The 14,678-nt window shown below is 36.0% G+C and overlaps 1 protein-coding gene, 1 non-coding gene and 1 pseudogene across 5 annotated transcripts in view; 1 reads left to right on the top strand and 2 right to left on the bottom strand.

The window, feature by feature from the left end:
* HACE1 (HECT domain and ankyrin repeat containing E3 ubiquitin protein ligase 1) overlaps positions 1–14,678 on the bottom strand; it is a 103,209-nt gene that overhangs the window by 10,354 nt on the left and 78,177 nt on the right. For all 3 annotated transcript variants that reach the window (XM_017543778.2, XM_037743964.1, XM_017543781.2), the window contains 3 exons: positions 12,807–12,956; positions 12,081–12,277; positions 3,340–3,471 (listed from right to left, as the gene is read on the bottom strand). In XM_017543778.2, coding sequence (XP_017399267.1) covers positions 3,340–3,471; positions 12,081–12,277; positions 12,807–12,956 — 479 coding nt within the window. The remainder of the gene's footprint in view (positions 1–3,339; positions 3,472–12,080; positions 12,278–12,806; positions 12,957–14,678) is intronic.
* On the bottom strand, positions 6,262–9,087 carry LOC108314712 (annotated as a pseudogene). The gene is made up of 2 exons (XR_005202662.1): positions 9,050–9,087; positions 6,262–7,561 (listed from the first exon to the last, which is right to left on the bottom strand). The product of XR_005202662.1 is annotated as a heterogeneous nuclear ribonucleoprotein A1-like (transcript).
* On the top strand, positions 10,279–10,388 carry LOC119473455. The gene has a single exon (XR_005202677.1). It is a non-coding gene; the product is annotated as a U6 spliceosomal RNA (small nuclear RNA).

Raw genomic sequence — 14,678 nt, 5'->3', positions numbered from 1 at the left:
ATGAACGTTATCTTTGGTTTACTTTATATTTTTACAATTCTTAGCAAATTTGTTAACTTCTGTAAGGAGACAGTATCATCAACATGAAAGTGACAACAAAGACCTGAATACATACTTGACTAAACAAAAGGAAAATCATCAAGAAATCCTTATCATGAGGAAAAAGGAGGTAATACAAAAATAGTTACCATTTGTGAAAAAGATTTAGGCCTTTCAGGAATTCTATTCTGGAATAATTTGGATCCTTTAAAGTCAATTTTCTCCAGTCAAAAAAAAAAGCAATTTTCCTAATGACTAGGTAGGTTTGTTTTTTCTAGGAAGATCATCAAACAAAGGCACAAAATCTCAACCATATAAGTAAAAATGAAATTAAGAATAGCAATGTATTTACCTTTTTGTTTTCTAAGGGAAAAGAGGACATGAAAAGAGCTTGTCCACTTGTCTGAATCAGTCCATATTTCACAGTTAGATACATTTACATAGTCAGGGGAGGCAATGATTGGACTACATTTACACCGATAAGCCAGAACATCAGGATTTGTTATTTCAGGGACGTAGCTACCCAGGGACTCAAAATCATGTCTTCTATAGTAACTACTCATAACATATACCTGACCTTGTACCTTGAATAAGATTAATATAAGGCAACAACTGAGAACTCCTGAGGGTTTCTGAGATCTATTCAGTGGGTCCATGAGGTTCTCCCTTTTCCAGCTTATCTGTATGAGGTTGGATTTTCTTCATATCTTCCAACCAAACAACATATGACAATATATTGTACACAAAAGCAGTTATGAGGGCCCATTTGTCTTCTATTAAGCTAGACATTAAAGAAATTTGCAAAAATGTAAAACAGTACCAGTCTTCCCACTATTTTTGTTTTTTTCTGGAAAATGCAATTTTAGTTTTTCAAATGTTATCTATGTTCATATATAATGGATTATTTCATGTGAATAAAATATTTTACATTTCTGTTTTAATTTCAAGTATAATAAATATCCACTGACATAACCCACATAAACAAAAACTTTTTAGTTCTAAGGGTTCTGAAGACCAAAAACTTTTAGAACTGCTAGTATAGGGTGTGTTTTAGTCCTCCTCGTCAGAGTACTACAGAATCCTCTTCCTAGATGGTCATTAGTCTCCACTGTCCACCCCAAATACATTCTCTACCTTCCTTTGCACTTTGGACTGGCTGCTTTTTCCTGCTGGCCCTCTTGCCTGCTGATTTCGGGTTGGGTTTGGAGCCTGGGAAACACAGGCGGTTAGGCAGTTAGTCTGGAGGCGAGGGCATTGTAGGCTCCCTCACTGCTTCAGCACCTCTTTGCAGTAGCTACGGCTCCTCAAGTATGGCTACTGCCAGGTGGCCCCTCCTTGGTGGGTGAAGCTTCCACAGAGCTGTTCACAGGAATTCCTCTACCTGTCTCTTCAGTCCTAAGGATGATAAAGGCTTTCCCTGTTGCCAGTCTGTGGATGTCTCACTAGACCTTGCTTATTCTTAACACTGCCCATATCTCTATAATAGTCCCTTTGTTAAAGTTTCAATATTTGAACCATCTGGGGGAATTCTGTTCTCTGGCAGGACTCTGATACAGATCTGTTAAAAGGGAGTGGGATAGGCTTTACGCATGTCTTTTAATTCATGAGTTTAATCCTTTTCCCTTCTAGGCTGAAGATAAGCTTTTAATAATATTAAGTATGCTTTCATTATTCGTAATTATGAATAAAAATGACTAATATTATATTCTCTTAAGAAATTTGAAGCACTTCATGAATATCACATTACTTGTTATGATTTTTTTTGAAGAAGAAAGGATCTTTATTATCCCATCCAACAACTGAGCAAAAAAGTTATTAAACTGACCAAAAACAAATAGACGAAATGAGAATTCCAGAATAAAAAGTACATAAAACAAAAATATTTTAAGTCCCAATCAATGTTTTTAAATACAAAAAAAAAATTGAATTCTTCTGTTGGAACTGTGTGTAAGGTATATAACTCATACTAATAGAAACTGAATCATGTAAGTATTCATAGCCTTCAGCTTACCTAGTATTGCACGACTCAATGTTTTTAAATTCTGGTTCTATCATGGATAAATTCACAAGCAGCACAGTATGGAAGAACAGTCTACAATGGATGACTATACCTCCAGTTCAGGACAGTGGAGCTACTCGATACCTCCTCCTCACTAAAACTCTAGAATTTAACCTGAATCCTTTAACTCAGATGCACATCTAGCTTAGATGTTTACACCAAATTTTTTAAAAGGTTCCTTTCTCAGTGTAGCATAGCCCTCCCCTATGAAAGACACAAAGTCACACAAAAAGTTCAAAAGCCAAGGCCCTGTGATTTCTCATGCCACCAAGAAGCAGACTGGCAACACTGATGGGATCTGGGGTCAGGGAACATGGGTTTGCAGCCTAGCACTACTATATTAAGATATGCCATGAGTGATAAATTAAAAATATTGATACATATGTAAAATTAAAAGAATATATCAGTATCTGTATCCATTTACTAAAATGAAAGGCATAGGGCAAAACTAATTTTCTAACAGAATAAAAACCAAAGAAAACGTTTCCACGGATCTGGAACTTACTATTCCAAATTATAATTTTTTAGATAAGAAAGTAGCTATATCCTATTTAAGATACTGGGCTTTATTAAGATTTAGATAACTCAAACAGTTTCAAAATAATTCTCCAAATTACCAAAAGAAAAAAAGAAAAAGAAAATGGAGAAAAATGCAGACATAAATCATATAAAATTAGAAATCCTCTTGGATCATAGTATAAAAAAGGCAAATTAAAGTAGCAAAACCAAACATTCATTAGGGACTAGAGGACAGCAAAGATGATGAACTCTATAGGTTTGAAATGAAGAATTATAAAATTACATATATGGCAATATAAGAAACTGAAGAAGATAATACTATACAATAAGAAAAACCTTCTTAATTCTTTTTAGAAGTTTAAAGAAGTTAGTATCAGCATCCTTTACATCATGGGGTCAAAGAAAGGATTCAGAAATAATGTAGAATACTGCATATAGGAAGGCTTTCAACATCTCCCATACAGAAGAAATAGAAATACATTTCATTTTTGTTCATCACCACCTCAATCATTTCACATTAAGGAGTTGTTAATCTGGTTATTAAGCTTAAAAGAAGCACATCCATAAATCTTATATCAAATCTCTAAAAATGAGCATTCAACCATTTTGTCTCATTTATACATTTTTTCATTCATTATAGTGCTCCACAATTATTTCTGAATTATATCAACTAGAGTTTTGTGTTGTTGTGTAATGACATAAGAACTAATGTTTTTCCTTACCAATTCATATTCATCAAAAAGCTGTATGAGGGAAGGTGGAATGAACATATGAAAGCCCTGTAAAAAAGCATTGATCTGAGGCTGAATGGCTCTTGTCATTCGAAGTTCAGTAACAAGCTGGACGTACTCCGCCTATTGAAAAAGAAGTTTTCATCATGACTTTTTAAAAACATCTTACAAACTTAAGATAATGTTAATATAATTATTTCTTATTTAAGATGTAAAAGTTTAAAACAAAATTGACACCAACACTCATACATCTCAGCAAACCAAGAAGCCACCATTCGCTAAGCTGTTTAAGCAAAAATTCTAGGGAATCAAATCGTCCATGATTTCTCTCACGCTCTATTTCAGCTGATGCTTGCTATCAGATCTACCTTTAAAAAAAATTCTCAATCCGACCTGGTCTCACTACCACCATTTCAGCACCCTGGTTCAAGCCATCATCAGTTCCCATCTGGATTACTGCAACATCTGGTATCCCTGTTTCCATTTTTGTCCCTGTACTGCTGCTTCTCCACACCTTAGTCAGAGTGATTTTTAAAAATATATATGTATATACAGACATAGAAATATATGTGTGTGTATGTATATGTAAATAACTCAGATCAGGCAACTCTCTTGCTCAAAACCCTATAATGACTTCTCACGACATCTGGAGTAAAATCCAAATCCTTTCCTAGTCTCTAAGGCCCTCAATGATCTGGCCTCTGCCTTGCTCTCTGATCTCATTTCTTTCCATTCTCTACCTAGCTCATTCATTCACTCAATTCTAGTTTCACCTGCTTTCTGGCTATTCCTGAAACACAGGCTTGTCCGGGCCCCAGTATGTTTATACTTCTAGTCATTCTCACTGAAATGTCTCATATTGAATGCAATCACTCCGTAGACAGGGGCTTTGTTTTACCAGTATATATACCAAAACTCCTAAAAAGTGACTCCCACTTTGTAAATATTCAAAAAGTATGTGATGAATGAATGCATACAATCATCAAGTTCACTTAACACATACTTAGAACTTGATAAAATGACTGTTTGTAGCATAGCCAATCCAATTCTAAGTTAAGCTATATTCACCCACTGTATTTTAAAATACATCATAATCACAGACAGGTAATAAGCAGGGCATGGTAGCCATGCCTGTACTCCTAGTTACTAGGGGAGGCTGAGGTGGAAGCATTGCTTGACCCCAGGAGTTCGAGTCTGCAGTGAATTATGACCATGCCACCATACTCTAGCCTTAGCAACAGGGCAAGACCCCGTCTCTTAAAGAAAAAAAAAATGAACTGGTAATTTAAAAAATGTATTTTGGCTTAGAACAAAATGAATTATATACAGAAAGAGGGAAAAAAAAGTATCTGTGTTTATACATATATAAACTATCAGATGTTATCATTTATATATATTTTTAATTACTTGTAAGTGAAACTTTGTGAGTTAAAAGCAATATGCTGTAGCAGGTATATAGCTCCCACCTACTAGGAATTAATACTCTAACAGGGAAGAAGTCTGTTTTAGCCCTCTTCCTTTGTTCTTTTTTGGCACTAATCTGATGCTCTGTTCAAAAACAAAAACAAACAACAACAAAAACAAACAAAAAACAGGGGAAAAAAAGACCCAAAAAAGGCATTGAGCCAGCAAGTTCTACATGACTGCTAGCTATGAATTCTCCATTGCTCTCAGAGCTACAGACCTGTCACAGTAGATTCCTCACACCCTCCTGAAACCCTGTGTGGCTCCTTGTACAATTTAACGCAAGGAAAGCTACCATCTCTGCTATCAATCTCCTCTCACCCCAAATCCTACTTCCCACCAACCAAAGGTGCAAGTTTTTCTCCACTGTATAGGAATTAATCAGTTACAAGCTACATACAGGTAGTTATTACAGAGAGGGAAACAGAAATGTGTGTCCAACAGTCAAACAGAAACATACACTAAATTTCCAGAGTCCAGCCCAAGAAATAACTTATATAAAACATTTTATAGTGATTACAGAAGTATCTGCATTAGCACATGATTATATTTTAGTTTACATCTACTCTCACTAAAACTGTTGACTGGATGCACTAAAAATTTTCTGCCCCATTCATATAATTATAGACCCACATTTTTTAAGATGCCAGAAAAGACCCTATTCTTCCCTAAAACTGACTTTTTTCCAAGAGGTTCTGGCTTTATAATCTTAAAGTGCGACTCAATAATCTCTGTTGAAGACTTTAACAAATCATGAATCATGAAAATAAAAGATTTTTGAATTGCTCATGTAAATGTTACCTATTTTAATTGCATTCTGTATCAGAATAGTATATATTCTTTTTACTATTACTATTATTTCCTCCTACTTTCTATTTTTAAATTAATTTTTACAAATACACTCTTTCATCATACTTTTTCTTCTATTTCTTTTAATATTTATTTCCACATGTATTGCAGTAACTCAGTTCATAGTTATTGATACCAATTTGTGAAAATCAGCTTTCACATCCCAGTCTTCATGCTAATTAAGTAATTTAAATGTGGATGGCAGTTAAACAAAATTATTTTTCTTTTTTGTTTTTCAAGATAATTAAATAGTTTATTGATTACACACAAGCTTCATTCCCATCTATAATTTTATCTGGTACCATTATTCAATTTAGATATATTGCATAGGATGTGCCAACAATCATTTTTATAACCAATAATTCCATGATTTTGCTTGGGTAATCCCTTTTAATGGTGAACTTCAGGTCACAACAGTAACTATCAGTTTAACTACATCAAGGTTTCTGAAGACAATGGCTTCTCTATGTAAGCAGGTTGTATATAAATTCCAAATAGAACCTGGCATCACCCTGAAGGAATTCTAACTTCACACTGTTGGGGAAATTTACCAAGATGGCTTCAGAGTAGACTAACTTTACACAGCACGTTAAAAAAAAAAAAAAAAAGACATTTATGCAGTGTCATGATCAGATTATTACATTTGGCAATCAACAGCATGGGTGCAAAAAAAAAAATCTACATTAAAACCCTTTGTTGGAATGCTTTATACTTTCCACAGAACAGAAACTAAAATAACCTGTTATACAATTAGTCACAAATACGGTCCTCGAATTTTTTGCCCATACATACGAGTATTTGTCAAAATCATGTCTTCTTTGTAGTAGCTAGGCATCTGTTGCAACCTGTAGCTTCCCTGTCACTTCTCTGGCTCTCCTCTCCTGCTAAGCTTTGTTTCCTAATTAAAATCTTCTGCCACTGCCATAGCTACTACTGCTACTGGAACTGCCACAGTGACCTTGGTTTCATGGTTTGGCAAAGTATTGGCCATCACCACCATAGGGGCCATAGTTTCTGCCTCCAAAGTTTCCTCCTTTCATGGGTCCAAACTTTGAAGGCTGATTGTTGTAATTGCCAAAATCATTGTAGCTTCCACCACTTCCAAAGTTGCTTTCATCACTACCAAATTCATTATAGCCATCCCCACCGCCACCAAATCCACCACCGCCACAGCTGCCACCAAAGCCACCACAACCACTGAAGTTTCTTCCAAGACCAAAGTTGTCATTCCCACCAAATCCACTTCCATGACCACCACCAAAGTTTCCAGAACCACTTCAGCCTCTTTGGCTGGATGAAGCACTAGCCATCTCTTGCTTTGATAGGACTTTCCTAACTTCACAGTTGTGGCCATTCATAGTATGGTATTTCTAAATGGCAGTCTTATCCACGGAGACATGGTCATCAAAGGTTACAATGGCAAAGCCCGTTTTCTTGCCACTGCCAAGGTCAGCCATGATTTCAATCACTTCAATTTTTCCATACTGTTCAAAATAATCTTTTAGGTGATGTTCTTCAGTGTCTTCTTTAATGCCACCAACAAATACTTTTTTTCACAGTTAAGGGGGCACTTGGTCTTTGAGAATCTTCTCTTGAGACAGCTCTCTTTGGTTCCACAACTCTTCCATCCACGTTGTGTGGCCTTGCATTCATGGCTGCATCCAACTCCTCCACAGTGGCATACATGAGGAACCCAAAGCCCCTGGAGTGCTTGGTGTTTGCATCTCTCATTACCACACAGTCTGTGAGCCTGCCCTATTGCTCAAAATGGCTCCTCGGACTCTCATCAGTTGTTTCAACACTCAACCCTCCAATAAACAGCTTTCTCAGCTGTTCGGGCTCTTCAGGAGACTCTGACTTAGACACAATTACGGGGAGAAGAGAGACTTTAACAATGCTTCTTCAGTGGCATCCACAGGCAGAAAGGTATTTTTCAATAAAATAATGAAATCTAGCTATCATAAACCCTTCTTAATTTTTCTGTAATATAAGAGTTTTTCAAACAGTTAAAAGATAGCTGTGTTTAACAGATAAATCTAAGTCAAACTCTTTCTGTTTCCCTGCCTCACTAAACAGTACACCTTCAAACAGAATAAAACAAATTAATATTATCATGAAAATACAAATTTTACTAAGTACTTTTACCCAGTAACACTTCAAGCATTCATGTTGTGTAGAAATACACTGGCTAATGGTTCTAAGAACAGAGTTTTGCTATCTCACTGGGACCGAGTTCCAAGGGTGAGGGGTGACCGCCTTATCGGCGGTTCTCCAGCCTGCTGGCTTTGGAGAATACAGGCAGTCCAGCAAGGAAGGGTCCCCCTTAATGTAGCACACGTGCTCTACAAAAAAGCAGCCAGACTGCTTCTTTTGGCAGGTGACTGGTTGAGATCTTCCAACAAGGAGTCTCCAGCCACCACTTAAAGATGCGTGCAGGCCAACAACAGGTAAGTACCCCGTAGGACAGAGCTTCCAGAGGAAGGATCTGCCTGCCATCTTTGCTGTTTCATGGCGTTCACTGCTGATACCTCCAGATATGGGAGAAACCAAGGCAACTGGGGTCTGGAGAGAACCCCCGGCAAACCACAGCAGCCCTACAGTAGAGTGGCCAGACTACTAAAAGAAAAACAAACAAACAAAAACCAAAAATATCAACAAAAAGACCTCACAAAAACCTCAGAGGTCAGCAATCTCAAAGATCAAAGGTAGATAAGCCCAAAAAGATGAGAAAGAATCAACACAAAAATGCTGAAAACTCAAAAACCTCTTTTCCAAACGACTGCAACACCTCTCCAGCAAAAGCACGTAACTGGTCTGATGCTGAGATGGCTGAACTGACAGAAATAGGCTTTGAAAGGTAGGTAATAACAAACTTCACTGAGCTAAAGGAGCATGTTGTAACCCAATGCAAAGAAGCTAAGAATCATGATAAAACAATACAAAAGCCGACAGCCACAACAGTCAGCTTAGAGAGGAACATAACAGACCTGATAGAAGTGAAAAACAGAACAGGAGAACTTCACAATGCAATCACAAGGATCAATAGCAGAATAGACCAAGCGGAGGGTAAAATCTCAGAGATTGAAGACTATCTTTCCAAAATAAGACAGGCAGACAATAACAAATAAAAAAGAACAAAAAGGAATGAATAAAACCTCCAAGAAATATGGAATCATGTAAAGAGACCAAACCTATGTCTGATCAGGGTACCTGAAAGAGACGGAGGGAATGGAATCAAGTTGGAACACATACTTTAGGATATCATACGCGAGAACTCCCCCAAATTATCAGGACAGGTCAAGATTCAAATTCAGGAAATGCAGAGAACGCCAGTAAGATACTCCATAAAAAGAACAACCCCAAGACATATAATCAGATATATCTTCACATCAGGTTCTCCAAAGTCATCAGGTTCCCCAACGTCATCAGGTTCCCCAAGGTCCAAATGAAAGAACTGTCTTATCAGCTGTTGTCAGTGTGTTTCTGAGGCAACAGCAACGAAACAGTGATGTTTTAACAGCAATACAGACTTGTTCTGGCATCAGATTTTCATCAGCAATGACCCTGGCAAATTCATCAATGAATTTCACCACTGTTTTGTGATCAGCAGATGCTCTATTGCCAACAAATCTTTAAAAATTTAACGTTATCTTTTCTTAAATTACTGCAACTAGACTACTGAAAAGTCACAGTTCCTTTCCATTTTCACTTCATTATGAGGGAATCTTGGTGTGTGAAAAAAATATATACATGCAGCAGAAGGGGGCTAGGAGGGTTTCTTTTCCTTTGGGGATACTGAATCAGCTATATGTTGTATGCTTGTGTTCTGAGTGCCCACTGGTCATAAGAGATCAGAAATTTACCACTTATGGTTTCATGTCAGTACTCAAAAAGTTTCAGACTCTGGGGCACTCTGAATTATGGATGTTCAAACTCTATAATTTTTTCTTCCTTTTTTTTTTTGAGACAGAGTCTTGCTTTGTCGCCAGACTGGAATGCAATGGCATGATCTCCACTCACTGCAACCTCCGCCTCCTGGGTTCAAGCAATTCTCCTGCATCAGCCTCCCAAGTAGCTGGGACTACAGGCACATGGCACCATGCCTAGTTAATTTTTTGTATTTTCAGTAGAGACAGGGTTTCACCATGTTGGTTGGCCAGGATGGTCTCAATCTCTTGACCTCACAATCCATCTGCCTTGGCCTCCCAAAGTGCTGGGATTACAGACATGAGCCACTGCACCCAGACCCTGTATACTTTTGTAGAGATGCATATAAAGAATCCACTTTAAGTCAATAATCTATGGATAAAAGCCTGTGTTTTGTGCTTGTATGTGCATTAAATGTGTATGTTAAATAAATCAAGCAAAACTAGCCATAAAAACTTAACCACATAAAACTAGCAATAAAACCATATTAAAATGAAATTGATAAAATATACTAAATTTGTATTTGCTACTTTGTTGATATTCACTGCCTTAGTAAACGAGAAACCTAGCAGTTACACTGTTTTACAGATGTCCATTTAAAATAAGAAAACATCAGTTACAAGTTTTGTGTCCCTGGGCAGTTATTTAACTTCTAAAGAAATGTAGTGTTGTAGTTACAAGCAGGCTTGAGTGCTTACCTTGGCAGCACATATTCTAAAACTGAAACGATACAGAGAAGATTAGGATGGCCCCTGCACAAGCAGTCTTGAAATGTACAGACTGCACTGAGAAAGCTATTTAGCTCCTATATGCTTCCATTTCCTCACCTGTAGAAAGAGGTATCCCCACCTCACAGAGTTAAGCACAACACCCGTAAGTCATGTCAAACAGTGCCTAGCACATTATAAAAACCTAGTATCAAAATTTTTTAATATTAAGGCTATTTCCACACTGAATAAAGAGAAACAACTATCTCAAGAGGCTGTTACAAGAAATGAGAAACACAAAGAACATAGTTCAGATACACGAAACACATAAAGTACTCAATAAGTAGCAATTACTATCACTAGAAAACAGAACTAATGATAATGAGGTTGATGAAGCATAAGAGGGCAACACTATCAGGCATTAGGTTGCCCAGTCCACAAAAGTGGCAGTCATCCTTGAGTTCTTCCTCTTTCACATCTTCCCAATTGATTACCAAGTTCTATAAATTATATTATTCTCATAAGCTTAAAAGCTATCCCATTTTCTCCATCGTCACTGCCACTGCCTTAATTCCTCATGCATGCTTCCCCAAACCAAAATGCCACAGCTTCCTCTCAGTTGCCCTGACTCCAGTACTGCCCCATTTCAACCCATTCTTCACACTCCAAGCTGATTCAGTTGTTTCTTGGGTTTTTTTTTTTTAAACTGAAATTTGATCATGTCACTTCTCTCTTTAACATCTGCTGTACCCCAAAACCATTTAATAAAAACAAAAAATCTGCAATCATCCCTACAGACTTCAGAATCATTTTCAAATTACTAATTGTGCATGCAAAGTCTTTCAGAATTTGGCCACTTTCTCGCTTCCCCACATCATCTTTTTCTACTTGCTTACTTTGCAACCTAAGCTAAGCTCCACAGCTCTGATCTACTTGTGGTTTCCCAAACACATCATGCTCTGTGTCACCTCTGTGCCTTCCTGTAAGCCCAGAACATTTCCTTCTTCCCATCCTTACTCCTACCTGACCACTCAATGCTTCACCTCTATAATTTAACTTCCGTATCACTTCATTCATTCCCTGATATCCTGTCCCACTCTACTATCTTCTTTTTTTTTCCTCCCAGCCTGGATGAACTTTATGACTAGTATTATAAAAGTGATGCAAACATTTAAACTCCTATAGCTTCAATTCTAAAAACTAGAACTGAAGATATGAGCAAAAGAGGCCACATCTAGCTAACTTAAGAGCATTATATTTCAAATGTGGAACTAATATATATACATTTGCCTATATTAATTGCATTTATTTATATAACATGCTGCTTTTTAAATTTAAGATATTTTCATCTATTTGGTTTCACTTTATAATCACCAAAGCCTTTTAATAAAATTTGGGAATAAGTGACTCCCCCACATGGAGACTGGTTTACACAGGCCCTCTAACAAGTTTAGCAAGTAATTTAAGTTTCACCAGCTCAAAATTATAAATTAAGTTTATATTTCTAATCAGATTTCTCAAAATGCATATGCCTAATTTATACTATCAGCTGAAATGCTCTAGACATTTTTAGGAATCACCTCAGCATAGCTAGCACAATTAACAAAATAATCCTTTCTAAATCAAAATTTAATATTTGCTGGTTTTGTTAACTTAAATGTTTTATCTGTTATGAAACTATAACAATAAAAGTTTTTCTACAAATACCAGAAGAACTTAGAGTAACTAGCAAACTATCAGGGCCAAGTTACAAACAATGGTTAAGGTAAAAACTGAAGTACTCACTTTGTTATTCTGTGTCACAAGAATACTCCCACCTCCAGGTTTCAAAGGCACCTCTTCCATTGCTCCAAACACATCAGTCTCAACAGAAAAAGTTAGTTCTAGACCCAGATCACTTATATCATTATCTAAAATCCATTGCAAATTTTTGGCATATTCTGGATCAATGGATGCCACATCTTGGTAATTTACAGGAATACCTACAAAATGCAAACATACAGTAGTTATAGTCTAAGTATTTCTGCCTCTCTTCTCTATTTAATGGTAAAATACTGCCCTCTACAGATATTCTGAAAAACTGCAAAATATTAATATAATCCTATTCACAGCATGTTTCAAATGGAGTCCTGAATTTGAAAGTCTGTTAAATTAAGCCTGTGTTTCTTTCACATTGTTACAATGTAATCTTTCTTTGAAATAGCCATTCAGGAAGTTATTGTAAACTTCAAAAGTGCCAATTATCTTAAGTATACTCATATTGGAATATATTCTTAGCATAAACATACACATACTAAAATTAAAAAAAAAAAAAACTTAGCTAAAAATGTTTGGGGAAAAAAAGGTAGGTCATTTCTTTCTCACTCAAACCCGAATGCCTTATATATACAGATGGCCTCCAATCAAAATAAAAACTATCTCATCCAAAATGCCACTGTTTATCTAGTTTTCCTCAAAATGAAAGAAAAACAATATAAATAAATGTCTGCATAAATAATACTGGAGCCATACCAAGAATGTGCTTGTAGAAGGATCGTGTGAAGTAAATATTGACCAGCTGCCTGTGGTTCAAAGCTAATCCCAAGATCTGCCCAGCAAAACGAAAATAGTTCAAGTGATCAGGATTTACGTAAGAGTTGCTATTAGGCTGAAAAGTTGTTCCTATTGAAATAAATACAAAATATTATTAAGAATCTATATGCAGAAGAAAGATAATTTCAATCCAGATAAACTAATTCACATACAACTTCAGCAAAGCTAAGGTTTCATTATGTATAAACTTCCAGAGAAATTTTCTTTGTGGAATATATAACAGGTGGTAAGCAGAATTGTAAGTACAGATGATAATCAATAATTCATACATATTTATCACAGTAAGTCTATGGCAGAGAGAAAATTTTAGAGTACTTTTGACTGAAATTAGTTGGAAGATCATCAGAGACACCCTGGAAATAATACAGCAAAAGATCATATGCACATGTGTGCACGTGCACATACACACACTTGTACACACATGCACATAGATACACAATTTCCTAGGCAGTATGGCAATAGGCTGTTCACTAGGACAGACATTAACCCATTCATCTGTATATGCCAGTGCAGTGAGTATTTGCTAGTTTCTGCTTCTTTAGGAGTAGAACACTATGAGAATAACTAAAAATTTTAAATTTACAACTGTTCTTAAGTGACAGACCTAGTCAATGAACTTGATGCCTGTTAACAATGATTAGAAAATCACCCCAGTCCACAAGGTAACCAGGTCATCCTAATGGCAAACAATTAAGTTTAAACAATTACCTCTGAGGTGAAAGTAAAAATGGCAAGGGCAATAGTTACCAATTATTGAAAATCTAGTGCAATGGAATATGAATTCAATTTTATAAAATATCTAGATTAGGGAAATTTATAGATATGTAAAGTAGATTAGTAGTTACCTAAGGCTGAAGAAAGGGGAAATGGGAGATACTGCTTAATGGGTATGGAAGTTCTGCTTGGGGTGATGAAAAAGCTCTGAAAATAGATAGCGGTCAATGGTTACACAACATCATTAATCTTCTTAAATGCCACTGACTGTATACTTTCAAATAATATAAATGATAACTTTTAATGTGGATTTTACCACAGTAAAAAAAAATTCTCAAAAACAAAAAACTACTACTAATTAAATGTTAAAACCTAATGCCAAAACCTCAACTTTAAATAACTTTCTGTTCCTATTTTTCCTACTTTTCTGTGATGGCCACTAATTCATATTACGAATTCATTCAACAAACATATCATGAGCTTATCTACATACTACTATTGTAAACACCTCGGCTAAAAGAAAGAATAACTGATAAACCTAATGAAATAGTATCAAAGAAAAATAAAAGGTAGAAATGAAAAGTGAAATGTTTAGCCATTTAGCATATATATTTTGACAATAATTCACTCTGTGTTTCATTGGTCTTTGATTTCTCAGTGTTAACACAAGGTTAAACTGCTGACTAGTTTATTTAGATATAAGGTACAAATTTGGAAATCTATGGGAATAACTTCAGAAAGTCATGTGAGTCTCACCATTCACTGTTAAGGACCTCTGGAGAATAATTCCCTGTCATGAAGCAAGACCCGATATTAAAATCCAAAGCAAAGCTTTGTGAGATAAAGGCAGACTTCAAAGACAAATATAATCATAATCCCAAAAATATAATATTCTGAGAATAATCACAAATATTTTTTACCTGAAAAATAATGAATGATTAGGGCTATGGACCAACAAAGATTTCTGATGCCTCTATTTTCCTCCCCTGGCTCTGTGTTTAATTCCTTCTCTAATTACTTTCTGAAAAATCTAGATTCTTAAAAGTATAGATAAGAGATCGAGACCATCCTGGTCAA

This window comes from Cebus imitator, unplaced genomic scaffold (genome assembly GCF_001604975.1).
Source record: "Cebus imitator isolate Cc_AM_T3 unplaced genomic scaffold, Cebus_imitator-1.0 Scaffold160, whole genome shotgun sequence".
NCBI classification, from domain to species: domain Eukaryota; kingdom Metazoa; phylum Chordata; class Mammalia; order Primates; family Cebidae; genus Cebus; species Cebus imitator.
Note: the sequence above shows the minus strand (reverse complement) of the source record. Positions and strands in the feature narration are given on the sequence as shown.